Source organism: Lathamus discolor, chromosome Z, assembly GCF_037157495.1.
Source record: "Lathamus discolor isolate bLatDis1 chromosome Z, bLatDis1.hap1, whole genome shotgun sequence".
NCBI classification, from domain to species: Eukaryota; Metazoa; Chordata; class Aves; order Psittaciformes; family Psittacidae; genus Lathamus; species Lathamus discolor.
Window position 1 is genome coordinate 17,759,366 of NC_088909.1, and position 16,738 is coordinate 17,776,103.

Here is a 16,738-nt window from a genome sequence, read left to right on the forward strand (position 1 = left end):
TTTAAAGTATGGTAGTACCCACCCTTAATAAGGCTCCTTTGTTTAAATGCAAAAAGCATTGTGCTTACTAACAAGCTGCACACAAAACAGGATACTTTTTGCGTTAGGCTAGAGAGTACACAGATGCAAGGTTTTTTTTCCAGGCTATTCATAGCTAAAATCTGGACAAAGTGGTGCCAAATTACATTTTCCACTTTCCCTTCACAGTGCAGCATTTAGATGTAAGATTTAAGAGCTTGTTGGAAATACAGACTACTTAATTGCAAGAACAAAACTTTCTAGTATGTGCGTATGTTATGTTGCATAAGATAATACAATCCATCTGTTGGAAAAATCCTCCCGGAATATTATATCTGTCTTCATAATAAACACGAACAGAAATCAAGATTATTCTTTTAAATGCAAAACTGAGTAACAGTGAGCCTTACAAAGAAGTATGTTTAGGAACCTGAGGCAAATTATACATGTTAATGTTGGAGTCACTGAGAACAGTTAACACAACGTAACCAAATGTCAACTGGAATATTTTGCAGTAACTTACCAAAGAGGTCTGTGTTTAATGAATATATGAACGCTTGGTTTCTGCGTTTTCAACTTCAGATGGTGAAGATTAAGTGCTAAGGGTGTTACTGTAAACGCTGAAGTGAGATGAACATCACTGATTTTCTAATTTTACCACATGGTTTATTTCAGAAGAAAACAAGCCCCAGTTACATAGTTCTCCTGCAAGTCAGTAAACAGTCACATACGAAAACTCAATACAATTTGCTTCTTTGTTTATGTGCAGGATATTTAGTTTGGTTTGCAAAGTATTAGAAGAATAATAAGAACCTCCTGGCAGAATACCACAACTAAATTTCTAAAAAGCCACTCAGTTAATCTCAGTGTGGAATCTAGCTGTTTCAAATTATTGTAATGTATAATAACAGTCTTATTGACAATATAGATGCACAGAGCCAAAAAAAGCTAGAAATAGTGGCCAAAATGATGAACTAAGCGCCAGCCCAAATGACAACAAACATATGGCCATTAACTGAAGAATGGAGTGGTTTAGGAATGCAGCTGTCTGTGGTCTCCTAAAAGTTCCAGAGGAATGAAATGCTGTGAGGATTGGCAAAGCCTGGTTGAGAAGCACTACTGAAGATGGTGGGTCCTAAAATGGAGTCAACCATCAAATCATCCTGGAATTTACAGATTTCTGTGGCCAGAATATATTCATTCCATTGGCCTCATAATGTACATCAACAAATTAATATTGTATGGATGTCATTTCAAAGCCTACTGAAGACGAAGAGCCATTACTGAAGCCATTAGAGCACAGATGGTTCAAACTATATGCAGATATTCATACTTGCATTTCTGCATTATAGCTGTTTTTTTTTCTGTTGAACTGTAATGAATTGTCTCATAATCTATTCCATCTTCTTGCCATTAGCAGGCTTTGAATGTTCACAAATAGGAGCAAAGAACTCATTTTCCAGAGCTTTAATCACACAAAGAGGGAATGCCTAATTCTCTAAATGAAATGGTCTGTGATCACTGAAGCAGAGATTTAATATATCACGGCAAATTAGGTAGATTTTAATAAATTACTTATCTGTCTGAATACTTTACATATGCTTATGAAGAAACATAGCCTGTTTGCAAACAGTAGAAATCCACAGCCTATAAAATCTTTTGAAGAAAATTACAAATAAAAAAGTAAATTAAAGTATGAAATGTATTATATCCTCGTTCTCAAGAGACAATCCTTTAGCAGCATTGATTCACAGCTCCATTAAAAATATCAATTAAATCCCTCACTGAGATTGGTTAAAAGCTGGAAAATTAACTTTCCGAGCTAGACACTGGTTATTCAGATCTAACAATTCATTATATATGTTTGATGTAAGTTCTGAAAGTGACAAAAACCAAACAAAAATACAGCTGCCTGTCCCCACAGCTCAAACCAGGTGAAGCAAAATCTGATGCTGTGTGGCTTCTTTTTGTGCTTTGACAGATGTTGGCTGAAAGTAAATCTTTGATTGTACAAAAAAAAAAATAATATGCCTGCCCTCCCCCTACTTCAAATCAGGATAATCATAAACAGCTGATTATAATGTTAGTAGAAGGGTAAAAGTTATTTAAAAAAAGGTTGCAGTAATTTAATAAGTCCTGCAACTAGCCTCATTTTTTATATTTAATTGATAGGAACTGCATGCATCAAAGAAAACACATACTGAGATTTAATGTGCATAAAATGGATATTAGCATTTTAAAGAGGCAGATTAACACATTAATCCAAGTAATTTTCATATATTGCTTTTAATAAAATCTTCACAGTATAAAATTCTTAATGAGGCTAATCACAGGCATTCCATTTAGTGGGGTGATTAGGGATAACATAAAAGTATTTTTAATCAGTTTTCTAAGGCTTATGGTTTTTTTATTAAAAATTAAAAATTTGACTTGCATTTTTATTACTGTTTTATGTATGAAAAAATCATGAAAATGCAAATAAAGCACAACATTCAATCATGTAGGTATTAATTATTTACAAGACGTTGTCCATTGTGGAGAGATTCTTAACCTTAGGGGGAAAATATAAAAACAAACAGACTGAAAAGTATACAAAACTTTACAACTACAAATCAAGCGTCCTTTTCATATAAATTATACATTAAATATACTGTAAGAATTACAAAGATCTCATCTTTGAAGCACTATCAAGCATGTATTTACACTGGGAGAAGCAACTTCTGTAGGCAAACTTCCCTTTCATGCCTCCCAGTCTTCTTCGCATTCCTCATAGACTGAACGCAACACATGGAGGGCTTCCACTGTTACTTTGAGCTTCCCAATTACTGCACTATCATCTTTTGAATTGAAAACTAGAAAGGAAACATCAGAAAACAGCATTAGCAATTTTATTTAAGGTTTGTTTTTCATTCTGATAATTTTCCTTAGCATTCTGACAAATTATAAAGCACATAAACATATGCTTAAAAACTGAAATAAATAAATAATTATAAAAGAAATCTTCCAGTTCAGGCACTCAGCCTACTGGAAAATGAGCATTCCAAGAACTAGAATGTACATAAATGAAAGTATCAGTCTTGGAATTAACTCTGAAATAAAGAAAACTATCTGTATGATAATTACCTATATAAATTAATTAATTGTCACCATATGTAAACCTTTAATAAAGACATATATGCATATTTATAAATAAAGTGAAAAATATTCTGACTACTGCCTTGTCTACACTGTGTATATGACCAGTAAAATCAGCCTGGACAGTTATTAGTATTTAAATGGTACAATGTTTTTTCTGTCTGGTGTAATGCAAAATTAATTTAATTCCAGGCTCCTGTATTGTAAAACAGTGAAGTGTTGGCAAAGATGGTACATCCCCCTAGACTAAACTATTTAAGTACTTTCATCTTTGTGTATGTGGGTTTTAAAATAGTATTTAAAAATTCTACTTTACAGAAATTAGCTAACATGATTTAAAATTGCACTCTTTTACAGTATCTAAGTAAGCCCAGAGGGCCACAATCTCTGCTGCTCTAATTAAAAACATGAGGCTAACAGTTAGCAATGAGGCTCTTTTCCAATCCTGAATAAAAAGCAATGAGGCTGTCTAACATGAGTCTAGAAGGAATTTGAATAAAAACAAATAGTCTTGACAGAACATCTTTTCACAGCAAATTATACAGCAGACAAATGGCAAGGCTATGTATTTGCTATATAAACTAGGATAAGTACTCTGCAACATGCTCGGATACTGCAAGCACTACAACTCCTAGGCTGCTGCGACAGCTCAGAAGAGGTTTAGAAAAGAAAAAGTATGGAGTAAAACCTTCCATCATTTACTGTGTTGATAGAGCTATTACAGGACAGACTGGATGCTATTCCTGGAGATCCAAAATATTTTGTACATCCTTGGACAAATCCCTCAGTCAGCTGTAAACTTGAAGACTTCAGGGACATTATTTGTTTTACTTATAAGAATGGTAGGACAAGTGTAATTAATGATATCAGAAGATAATGTTAATTCTATTTTCTCAGTTTTAATACTGTCATATTATCTCTGAGATATATTCACAGAATAGAATCACAGAATGGTTAGGGTTGGAAAGGACCTCAAGATCATCTAGTTTCAATTTTTGTAATATATTGCTTCATATTTCATGTAGGCCACTTTGACATGATCAGCAGTGAAAGAAACAAGATGCGAGATGGATATATGCTTGCAATCCTCAAAATGTATAAAGGAAGTTTGTGGTATTTAACTTAAGAACGATTAGAGCTTCATGTGGTAGTGTCCTGTGAATTTCCCTGCGTCTAGGTATATTCTTTTCCCTCAAACCACCTCAGAGAAAGTGTCCACTACTATTTAGGAATTCTATTTATTGTGTCATTACATTTAATTAAGTCTGGGTCCAGATCTTAATTAAGAACAGATCCTTTTGCAATGACTGCCCAAGAAAATATACTTGTATATACTATGTTAGTCATGATCTGACATATGTTAATGTAAATTTCATTTCAATTCTCAGAAAGTTCTAAATTTTCAAAAAATATGGTTATGGATGCAATAAAAAAAATCTAAACTGTACAGCATCTGCAGGGAAGGGAAGAACTGTGGACAGGAGTAAGAGTGGAAGTATTTCTAGCTTTTACTACCACTTTCATGGATATAATGTACATAAAGTAAAAATTATTTCAAATGCCCTATGATTAGGGGAAGAAATGCTCCTCACAATGTTGAAGCAGTTGTCCTCACATAGTAGCACCTACCTTTTGGCAGAACCACTAGTATAAAAACCAGTCCTTCCTGTCATAATAATTATCTCAGATGCCAATTATGAGTTTTAGAGAGTTTTGTAAAAGGTGACTTTCAAGGCTACAAAATTATATCACTATCAATCTTATCAAATGGGAATTATGACAGTGAGAATTATGGCCTAAAATCCAGAACAAAACTAATTTTCAAGTGAGAGAATATGAAATACGTTTTTGGAGGAGATGTGCTTTCTTACAACTTCTTGAAGAAAAATTATTGGTGGAGAAAAGATTAAGTAACCCACAGAAAGAAGTGCATGAAATCCGTATGTTATTTTTCCAGAGTATGGAAAATCTGATTCTTTTTAGAATTTTCCTTATCATATTCCTAGAACTTTGGTGCATACTTTGAGTATTTTAGCTACAGCATGAATGCAAATCATGCATGATAATGGAAATGGATAAGAAAGCCTATTTCTTTCCTTCACTACTCAGCAACCCATCACTCAAGGTATGGTAATTAGACACAGCAGTAGAAGTAAAAAAGTCACATCAGCTTGCATTCTACTATGGCTAAACAGGAATTCTTACTGTGGCAACGAGTACCTTGCCAACATGGGTGCCCTGCCATCTAATAATCAAGCTGGTTCTCTTACCACTACAGCGGAGTAACTGTTTTGTAACAGATACAATCTCAGCTTCTTCACTGAACTTCACCACAATGGGGAAAGAGGACGGAGCGGAACAGGTGAGGAGAAAAATGCACAACTGATAACTGATAACCATGTTCCTGCTACTATGGGGAACACAAAAGTCTGAGCAAGGACTGTCTGCGAAAGGCCAGAGTAACCTTCTTAAGTCTTGTTCTGTGTTATAAACATGCTGTGGTAATACCCAACGAAAGAAAAATTCCACACCTCAATCTCACCTTGCTCTAAGGAGTCACACGGAATGTTTGGTCAGTCTGTAACTGTTAGTTACTGTTACTGTTAGTCTGTTACTAAACTGTACTGTAGGTTACCCTGCTCTTGCAGGGGGGTTGGACTAGATGATCTTTTTAGGTCCCTTCCAACCCTTGGGATTCTGTGATTCTGTGATACATAACCAAAGCCACCACTATCTCATAGTGTCTCAATACATGTTTCATATGGAGGACACAAGCCTGAGGTAATCTGTGGGTTATGAAATAACTCCAAATAAGATATAGATATTAGCAATATTGGATTACTGACATAAATTTTAATAACAAAATATAATTTATAGTCTTACTGGGATGAAGCGTGTTGTATAAAATAGAGAATTATAGCAAGTGTAAATGTCCTTAAAGTTCTTAGGTTTCATGAAGTAATTACTATGAGCTAGGAATGCCGTTTGAGTTGTTTTTTATTTTTCAAGCAGATTTTAAGGAATAACAATAGCACACAATTTTTGCAGACCTTTGCAAACAAATGTGGAAGCCACTAGTTAATAGTAATGAATTTCTTATTGTGACAATGTGAAACACTTGCACAATAAAACCTGGGGAGACAAGCAGAAATTCAACAAAGAATTTTTAGGTTACAAAAAATTACAAGAAAGTAAACTCTAAAACTTACCATCGATATCTTGCTCAATGATATCTCTTTGCTCCTGGAATATCTTTCTCAAACTGACATAAGCAAAACCAATATCTTCACATTCAAGATCCTCTTCATCATCTGTGGGGTCACTGACCACAGTAAACTGTAGGCTAAGCATAAAAAAAAAAAAAAAAAAATTAACTCAAAACACAGGGAGAAAAACCAAAACAAAGAACACACTATTTTACCAGTTAAGCATAAACCAGAAATCTTTTATGAATTATATCCAATATTTTCCATCACAAGACCAGTCTGACACCCTCTAGTCTTTCCTCCTTTAGCAGTACTAGAAGGACGGAGAGATTGCAGCCTCAGATCTGGAAGCTTATAGAATTGTTCCATTTTTCTCTCCTCACCCCACCACCCTGTGGTACAATTTTCCCTCATACAGTAGTGATAGGCAGAAGAACATTCTAAGGATTTAAGACTTGAATGTTTGTTTAGCTCAGCTGCTGAATCAACTGTTCAAGTTGCTTAATTTCGTTTTATCCCTCCCTCCCCAGCTAAAAATCAAGATTGTATCTACGTACTTTGAGGCTTTTATAGTAAAACTCATTTATATAAAATATCTAAAAACATAGACAGGGGTGTTCTTTTATTAGCTTTTTTTTTTCTGTTGTTGGTTGGTTGATTTTCTTTTTTTGTATATTTTTACTGTGTTGACCATACCTTGTAAATTATTTCATGTGAAGGGATAAAAAACAATTCATAAGCAATAATGGAAGGTTGAGATTAAATGCAATTACATGTTGTTGGGTTAAACCTTTGAGTACCATAAACTTGTTTAAAAAGTGCAACTACATTAATTCAGTCAGGCCACATTAAGACAAACCTGTATGATTATTTCAGCTGTCATGTGGAGCATGCTTATGAAGTAAAACTTTTTAGGTGTCCTCACTTATGGTACTTATTTGCATAGTAGTCTTGGAACATATTAATTGGATTCCTGTTGGACTGGACTAAACTAAACTGAAGATGTGCTCCAGGCGTACCTACCCCTAAGCATTCCACAGCAATAGTCAGTAGAATCAGCTAGCATAATGAATTCTCAAAATCATCCTAAAAATGTATGTACTGTGAGTATCAGACCATTAGCAATAACTGATTTGTGCTAGAGAGTCTCTGGTCTGCACAACTTGATAATTTAGTAAATTTTAAGCCATGCATTTTCTTGGTTTTACACTAAATGTTGTGGGAGACATGAGATAAATAACTGAAAAAGACAAATGATATCAAACATTTTCCTGATATCAGAAATTCTAGCCATACTCAATGAAGCAAGTATTTCCAAACACTAAGTATAAAATATTTAGCAGAAAGTTATCGAGAATTTTCACACCTCATTTAGATACTTAGCATATTCTAGCCAAGAATACATTCCACAAAATTACAGGAACCTAAAGGCAGTTCTCACAAAATACTGTCTTTCTAAAGTTATCTCATGTGTTCATTATTTAAAGTTGGACATTGCACAGCAATTTCTCCTGCACTTGTTCCATTTTGGATTTTATCTTCATTATTCTGTTCCTGGTTTACACATGAAAACTCCCTGTAAGTACAGTCTGGACACAAAGGCCTCTGAGCATTTACCGTGCTGCCTAAACACAGACTGTTTGTCCATCCCAAACATATAAAGCCCAACAACTATACAAAATACATTTCCTTTGAGAACTTAAATTACAGTCATTGCATCCAAGAATGGCTTTTCTTTTAAACACTTCATTCCAGTGTTGTGCTGGAACTGACTTGAGTTAGTGGCTTGTCTTGGGGCCAAAAGTCCACGACTGACAAAATGACAGGAATTAAGAGCTAAGTACTTTTTTGGTATATCTTGGCAATGTTGTTTAAATTGTGAACCCTTGTGAGCATTACAGCCTGAAAATGTTACAAGAAGCATAAGTTCAAATGAGTAACAATCAGATTGCATAAAATCCAAGTTTACAGGAAAGGACATCTTAGACAAAATATAATCAATTCTTCCTAGAAGACTTTAAACATAAGAACTGCAATATTCTTCTATAATAGTTTATTTTTGTGCTTGGCACTTACTAACAAAAGTTTATCCTAGAAAATACAGACAGAAACACTTGTTTGTCAGTAAAACCAGGCGCATATTGAAAATACGTCTGAAAAAAATTTTGGAGGCAAAAAAGAAAAATATCATAGATATTTCCAACAGCAGGTGGCTTGATTGAGTATAATGGATCTAATTTAAAGATTCTGGCAAAGCTAAGCAGCAGCAAAGCTGCCAAAACTCAGTCAAAATAAAAGAAATACTTAGACATGTAAGATAAATATTAAAGGAAATAAAAAGAAATTTAAAACTGTAAGAATAATGACAAAACTGTTAGGTATTTGCTACAGATCTGTTTTGTTAGGATTCAGTTTCATTTTAAATCAAATCAATTGGTGAAACCAGCTTAGAAGTCAAAACAGTGAGAGAAGAGGAGGAGATAAGTGCTGGATTAATGTTTATTACTTAAGGGTACCAACTACTACATTTTCACTAAAACATAAACTAAAAGCAGGCCTAGTAACATTTGCAACAGTCTCTTACAGCCAAAGTGGAGAGGCGTTCATACTGGTGCCCTTTCTGGTTCAGACCATCTGCAAATGTTTTACATGAATAGATGAGACTTTAACAAAACAGATCAAAAGATCTGCACTCTCTTAACACCTTATAGTTCCAATATGCCTAAAAGATCATAATATTGGATTAAATCTTTGTTGCTAATCAGGAGGAAGATTTGAACTCTGCATCCCATGGGAATACCCCAACTAGTAGATTACAAGAATGCTACCACCATCACTGTGACTTCTGTAATTTAAAAAAAACAAAAAACAAATTACAACTGCTTTAAGTTTAGAAAATATTTAAATATGATATTCAGTATGCTTTAAATTTTTCTTCATTTGCCAAAAACTACTCAAATTTTGTTTTCAGGTTTAAGTGACTAAATGTCAGTTTACATTGCCTTGGAACTACTGCCCATGAACAGACTCCTCACCCTTCTTCATTCAGCGCAGAATGTGCAGCTAGTGTCCCATCTTACCCTAGCACTGCCCCACTTACGTAGGAAACTTTGATGGAAGTTGGAAGAGCAAAAATGCTAGGATTTCTTACATAAATAAAGATATATATAGCATTCCTCTCCCATACATCTCTCTAGGATCTTAGACTTTCTCTCTAGCTTATTTCCACAGTTCTTTTCTGTAACTCCAGGTATCAGCACTCACTTCCTTGCAGGAATCCCACGCCTACTGACATAATAAGAAGAAATCTCAACATCCTGTTAAAAGTACTGTGTGGGAAGATACTTGCTAGCCACTGCAAGAAAGGCCAGAGAACTAAATGAAACTTGTCTGTTAATAAACAGCCAAAAGAAAAGTGAAAAAAAGATTAATAATTTCCTTCAGCTTAAAATATGCTTTATAATGAAGCAGAAAATCCTGGACAAATTATTGCTGTTGTTACGATAACACCTAAAGGTGTTATCACCAGCAGGTAGAGTGCCTGGACAAAAGCTGTGATATAGGCAAATTTGATTTTAATTCTTTATTCTGGAGAATAGTCATTTAAGCAGCAAGAAGATAAGCTTGTGTGTTAATATAATATATTAATGTGAAGCTAGCAGTGTACACAAGCATTATACTCCCCTAACACTGACGCACAGATTTTGCTGCTTTGGAGAACAATGACTTCACATAGTCTGTTTCTTGGAGTAACAATCATTTCCTGCCAAGAAATGATGCACCTGTCAGGATCAGCCTGGAAACCTCTTGCATAAACCTGTTCACTCTTGTTATCACAGCAGGGTGACTGTTTGGAGAATGGATTCCTTCATTCCTCACATATGTCTCCTTTGACACATGTCGGAAGAGCACACATTCTACCTCCAGGCCTGCAAGCGTTGGGAGCACAACTGCGCATGAGGAATCAGGTAAGTTTCTCCATACAATCCAAATTTCCACACTATTAAAATGCTGAAAGGCAAGAGTAGAATACAGACAGGATGAGGAATAAAAGATAACTGATGCACAGTTACAGTAAGTTAAATGGACTGCCAGAAATGCCTCCTGTTCTTAACTGATTTAATGACTTGAACATGTAAGTAACTAACTATGGGGCTCAGAAGATGAAATAGTAATTTTGTATACTATTTTCTTTTTGCAGTGTTTTACAAATACCAGTTAGTATAGCTTCCTAACATAAATAAGGAATGTAATTTGAATCCCTGTTATAGATAATAAGAAACAAAAAAGAAAGGCCACCCACATCATACAGAACAACTATAAGAAAAGGAAGTGTTCTGAAAAAATCTCCATATTAATGATAGAGACATTGCCTGAAAACATGAAAATGCTTGTAAAAAAAGAAGAGCCATCTTTGTGGTATGCAGTAATAACTAATCTAAATAGGATTTCAAACCATCTTCCTAGTCTACCATCTTTTGCTCATATATTTTAGTTGTTACATCTTTCCATTTAGCAGAATTTTTCGTTCTTGGATACTGAGTATTTCTGCATTTTCTGCCACTAAAGCCATTTATTCACATGTGGAACCCAAATCAACACTTGCAATGATTCCATATCAAAAAATTACATCAAAAGGAGAGAAAAATACACTTTGTTTTGAAATCTTATCTTTTAATGAACAGTAAACCTCACTCCTTAGAAGTTTTAGATTGGTTATCAGGAAAATATTCTTCATCAAGTACTGGAACAGGCTGCCCAGGGAAGTGGTGAAAGCCCCATCCCTGGAGGTATTTAAAAGACGTGTAGATGTGGCACTTAGAGACATGGTCTAGGGGGGGACTTGGCAGTGCTGAGTTAACTGTTGGACTTGATCACAGAATCATAGAATAGTTAGGGCTGGAAAGGACCTCAAGATCATCCAGTTCCAACCCCCCTGCCATGGACAGGGACACCTCACAGTAAACCATCCCACTCGAGGCTTCATACAACCTGGCCTTGAACACTGCCAGGGATGGAGCACTCATAACCTCCCTGGGCAACCCATTCCAGTGCCTCACCACCCTAACAGGAAAGAATTTCCTCCTTATATCCAATCTAAACTTCCCCTGTTTAAGTTTTAACCCGTTACCCCTTGTCCTGTCACTACAGTCCCTGACGAAGAGTCCCTCCCCAGCATCCCTACAGGCCCCCTTCAGATACTGGAAGGCTGCTATGAGGTCTCCACGCAGCCTTCTCTTCTCCAGGCTGAACAGCCCAACTTCCTCAGCCTATCTTCACACGGGAGGTGCTCCAGTCCCCTGATCATCCTCGTGGCCCTCCTCTGGACTTGTTCCAACAGTTCCATGTCCTTTTTATGTTGAGGACACCAGAACTGCACACAATGCTCCAGGTGAGGTCTCACAAGAGCAGAGTAGAGGGGCAGGATCACCCCTTTCGACCTGTTGGTCACGCTCCTTTTGATACAGCCCAGGATACAGTTGGCTTTCTGGGCTGCGAGCGCACACTGAAGCCGGCTCATGTTCATTTTCTCATCGACCGGCACCCCCTAGTCCTTCTCCGGAGGGCCGCTCTGAATCTCTTCTTTGCCCAATAGATCTTAAGGGTCTTTTACAACATAAATAATTCCGGATTCTATGAAATAAACATACTTCCCCATGTAATTGCCATTTAAATCTACATTTATTTATTTGAAGGTATAAACAAAAAGAGTATAAAGCTGTGAAATGCATTATTTTCAGGGCCAAGTTGGCTCCTGTTTCCACTTTAGGATTAGGCTCTAGTTGCAAATTTGGCTTATCAGTATTTTTATGTATTCTATTAAAATATCTTTTAACACCTGAGAATATTTATCTTTATCAAGGGACATTCACTGAAGTGACTCTCATTCTGGAAGACAAAGAGCACACGATGTATATATTTATTTTTGTTGTAATATGGACCTAGTAGTTATGAGTATCATATCTAACAACATTTATTGTGACAGGCAGAAAAGTTCACCTGAAAAGTTATACACCACTTAATAGATGTAATACACTACCTATGCTCCTACAATCTGGCATAGAACAAATGCCATTAAAGTGTCAGGTTAAGCCATGTGCGGGCAATTTTAAATGATATTTATATCCTTGATAATCTGGTTTCCTGAGCTTTAAAGCATTAGTTTAATTCAGTTCCTGTTTCAGCTGAAAAAGCTCTGATATTAGTTTGTAAAGCTTGTGATAGAAAACATGTGTTAAAGATACAACTAGGCCAGGTTTAAAATGCAGACAGTTGAAAACATTTGGTGGATAGGCAGAAACTTTCTGTATAATTTGTTTCTTGGTGGTCCCCTTGCTAGGATGAAGTGGGGAACTGGACTACTGATGAACTTCCTGCCTTGCTCTTTAGTAAACCCAGAAATCAAAGTTTACTACAGACCAAACTAGACACAGCAATAAATGTAGAAGACAACGCACCTAGTAACACAGGACAGAACCATGATGGCACGCATAACAGATGGATATTTTACCTTATTTTTACCTTAGGTTTGTTAGATATTTAGCACAGATAGCCAAGTATTTATAGGTGAAGTGCAGCCCACACACGAGCTGTTCTCCTTCAGTGGATTATCCCTTCAAAAAAATGTATTTTGTCCTCTGTGTTGTTAAGTTCTTAGTTGAACATGTTACCCACTTTCCTAATCCATATGGTAAAATAAGTCTTCTGCTTGCTTATTAAGACTGTTTTGGGTTTTTTTTTTGTGGAATTTTTTGGTTTTGGTTGTTTTTGGTTTGTTTGTTGGTTTTTACACCTCCAAACACCTAAGAATGTTTAGGTATGATATTTCCATCCCAACAAGTAACCTTTTCATGATGTTCCCTCCTCCATTCCAGTAAAACCTGTTTTATGGCCAAGACATGAAACTCAGCTCTAGAAGGAAAACGGAATGAAGAGAGACCACTCTGTTTCTTACTGCAGAGAGAATTTGTGAATACTTATTTAAAAGATTTACAAGTAACTCCTACACTTCAATCAGCAAGTATTCAATTTTTTCTGCAAATTAAATGAATCTTTAAATTAATAATTGTTCTGCGTTAATGCAGATTAATCTTAAAGTGGAAAGGGAATCAAAGGTTGGCATCCATTCTCTCAAAGTAATGTTCATGCTATCTCAATCAAAATATTTGAATAAGAACAAGTTTATTATTATAAGCTTGAAAAGACTAATTGACACTGTCACATGTGCATATACATAATAGCTGTCTGCTCCATCCTTCCTTCCATCCATCCATCCATCCATCCATCCATCCATCCATCCATCCATCCATCCATCCATGTTTTTGGAAATTCTAGGGCCCATGAACAATTTCTGAAGCTTTTACATTCCTTTTAGCGCTCTGAATTCACAAAACAACAGATGCATTACTCTACCATCAGGCAGGTGTGTGTTTTTGAAATGCATTATTGATAGAATACCGACAGACTATTCCCTTTTGCAAAAAGAGGTTGTTAAAAAAAAAAACCAAACAACAAAAAATCAACAAAACCAAAAACCAAAATAAAAACATGGCACTAAAACATTAAAACATTAAGCATTAAGAGAGTTGTGATATTCCATGCCACACGAACCTACTCAAGGAAAAAATCTAGAACATTTGCCGTATTAGATGCAGATATTGTTCCTAGCTGCAACAAAATTTTCCCTAGTTAGTTAGTTAGTTATTAACTTCTCAGTGATAGCTTCTCAATAAAGTCAAAACAGCAAGGCGAACCATCAACATTATTTACGAAGACTTTAGATAGAGTTTCTTAGTGTTATATATGTACCTGTCAGTATGTAGATCTGGCTTTAGAAGCATAGACTTGAGATACTCTCTTCTTGCCCAATTATTTGTCTTGTCCACATATATCACTGTAAAGCAAATTGGAATTCATATAATTAGTTATCAATTGGTTTTCACCTTTTAGAATAAAAAGCATGGAGAAAAGAACAAAGAAAAACAAACATTTCTTTCCCTTCTCTTTCCTAAGGAAAAGCAACAATGTTAGAATCAAATTTGAAATGTCATGTGATCTTATAGCATGTCACTGGCAGGTTTATGTGCACACTGTCAAAAAAGATACAAGCAGCATCTAAGCATGCCACGTAGCTGTCATTTTCTGTTAATGGCAATAGCAGTCATGATTTTAAAAGCCAGTGGTCTTTATTGCTTTGTATTTGAAGCGATTTACTGCATTTTTTTCCACTAAGGAAGCTAGTGATAATGATAACGTATGGCAGAGTGCTTGTCCTTTTTGACAGCTTCAGTAATTTAATCCTCCTTTCCTGCCACAATATTTTAATAAAAGAAACATCTAGACCAATGGACTGGAGAAAATCCACAGCCTGGGGAGTGTGAGTGCTCCGAAAGCCTTTCATTGTTTCAAATTAAAATACAAACACAAGGACCAGCTTTTAATTTTTGTAGCATTAATGTGACCTTGGTTTGTTAAAAAACAGTAAAAGAATGAGAAACAGGGTTTTAGAAAATTCTTTAAGAAGCTTTTGGTCATCTTACATTAAGAAAGTTGCTTGCTTTCTTGCAAATGGTATCAGCCTACAAGTATCAGTAAACTACTGTGAAAATAAAAACACAAAAATATAAAAAAAAAATCAGGATGTGAGCATTGAAAACCAGTGTTAAAGGAATTTTACGTTGTTTTTGAAGTTAGAAATGCAGCTGAAAATTTTTTGCTAGGACAGAACTAGAACAAATACATCCCTCTGAGAAACAAACAACTCTTGGGAACATTTTCCATTTGTTTATTAGGGCAGGAGGAGGAGCTAGAAATTTGTCTGACTATAAATTCCCACATCTTTAATATTCACTCTCCTCTAGTTACTCTGTCACTGTACTCAAATATGATCTTTTTCACTCTCCACATCAGATTAAGATTTTTCTTTCCCACTGTGCTGACAGAAACCTTTACCGTATTTCATACTGTCCAAAAAACTTGTTTTTATAAACAAAAATTATAAACTCTACCAAGTAGCAGATAGTATTTGAATACAGGAGAGATAAGAAGGTTCAAATTAATTCCTTGCAGATGGATTTGTTGAGGGACATATCTTTAAAAAGAGTCCTTCTGGGAAGTACAGCTTCCAGGCTGTAGTTTTCCAGTTTTCTCTAAGGCTGCTCCTCAGCTCTTAGTTCACCAGGAGATTCACTATTAGAAACCAGTTACTTTCAGAAAACAGCCAGCACAGTTGGTATCTGAATCACTCAGTCAAAGGAATCTGCCATTTAACATCTTTTTCTCTACTAAGGGAAAGCAAAGCACTGGTGCTCTATCTTGGAATCTTTAGTTTCCACCCACAGTATTTTTACTTTCTTAGGTTAAAAGAAGCTGTTACTGCCATCTGTTATTCTTCTGGGCATGTGGATGACTTTTCACATGTGCTACTCTTATGGCCAAGTGCTCCTGGGGCCACCACAGGAAGTGACGGGAAGGCAGCAGGGAGACAGATGGACAGCCAAAGAACTTCAAAGGAGCTGCCACATCAACAGATTCTTCCCTTCCCCATAAGCATCCCGAATGGAATTTCCTTAGTTTACTAATTCTGTATCTAAAACAATTTAAAATGAAAATTATTTACAAATGAAAAGAGTTAGAATTCATTTCACTCAATGGAAAAATTCAGACTAGTAAGTAAAATATTCAACACAAAAACTCCATTCAAGTCTGGGGAAAATGATTAACCAGAGTGAAAATATACTTTAGATCCTTATAAATAAGATGCCTTAGTACCACCCTTTAGTACTGTGTGAAATTAGAATTATAACTTTGCTCTAAGGCATGGAACATCACATATTGCTATCCGGTTAATTGCAAAAATAACTCAACATTAACTGCTGATAATTTGCATCTAAAATTGTAGTTTTAAAATTTGTTCTAAAGAGCAAACCATTTTCATTTGAGTTATACTGAGGAATCCACCTTTTAGAATACGGATCTTCAGAAGTTTAATAAAAAAAAAAAAAAAAAATATACACCCCATCATCTTTCTTCCACCTCCTTTTCCTTTGGTCTACTTATACTCGTGCTTCAAGCTGTTCCAATAACCAGCTGTTCACTCAAGAGTGAAAGTTTTAAGATTAAATGTCGTAAAATCTGCGTAGACTTCTGTAAATCTTTCTTCTGCTGCCTGTTCTCTAGAACCATTATATACAGTATAAGGACACATTTCAGATCTCTTATCAAGCTTACTTTCTAGTAAATTTCTTGCCATCTCAGCATTTTCACAGTTAAGTCTTCATCTTTAATAAAATATGAATGCTTTTCGCTAACAGCATTTATGAACTCACCTTTGAAATTTAAATAATTGTGGCTTTGACAAGAAAAATATTTATTTTACT

At 35.4% G+C, this 16,738-nt stretch overlaps 1 protein-coding gene across 5 annotated transcripts in view; it reads right to left on the bottom strand.

Moving 5' to 3' along the window:
* Nucleotides 1–662: 662 nt before the first annotated feature.
* RPGRIP1L (RPGRIP1 like) overlaps nucleotides 663–16,738 on the bottom strand; it is an 80,637-nt gene continuing 64,561 nt past the window's right edge. For all 5 annotated transcript variants that reach the window (XM_065664122.1, XM_065664123.1, XM_065664124.1 and 2 more), the window contains 3 exons: nucleotides 14,169–14,253; nucleotides 6,363–6,496; nucleotides 663–2,870 (listed from right to left, as the gene is read on the bottom strand). In XM_065664122.1, coding sequence (XP_065520194.1) covers nucleotides 2,758–2,870; nucleotides 6,363–6,496; nucleotides 14,169–14,253 — 332 coding nt within the window. In that variant the 3' untranslated portion in view covers nucleotides 663–2,757. The remainder of the gene's footprint in view (nucleotides 2,871–6,362; nucleotides 6,497–14,168; nucleotides 14,254–16,738) is intronic.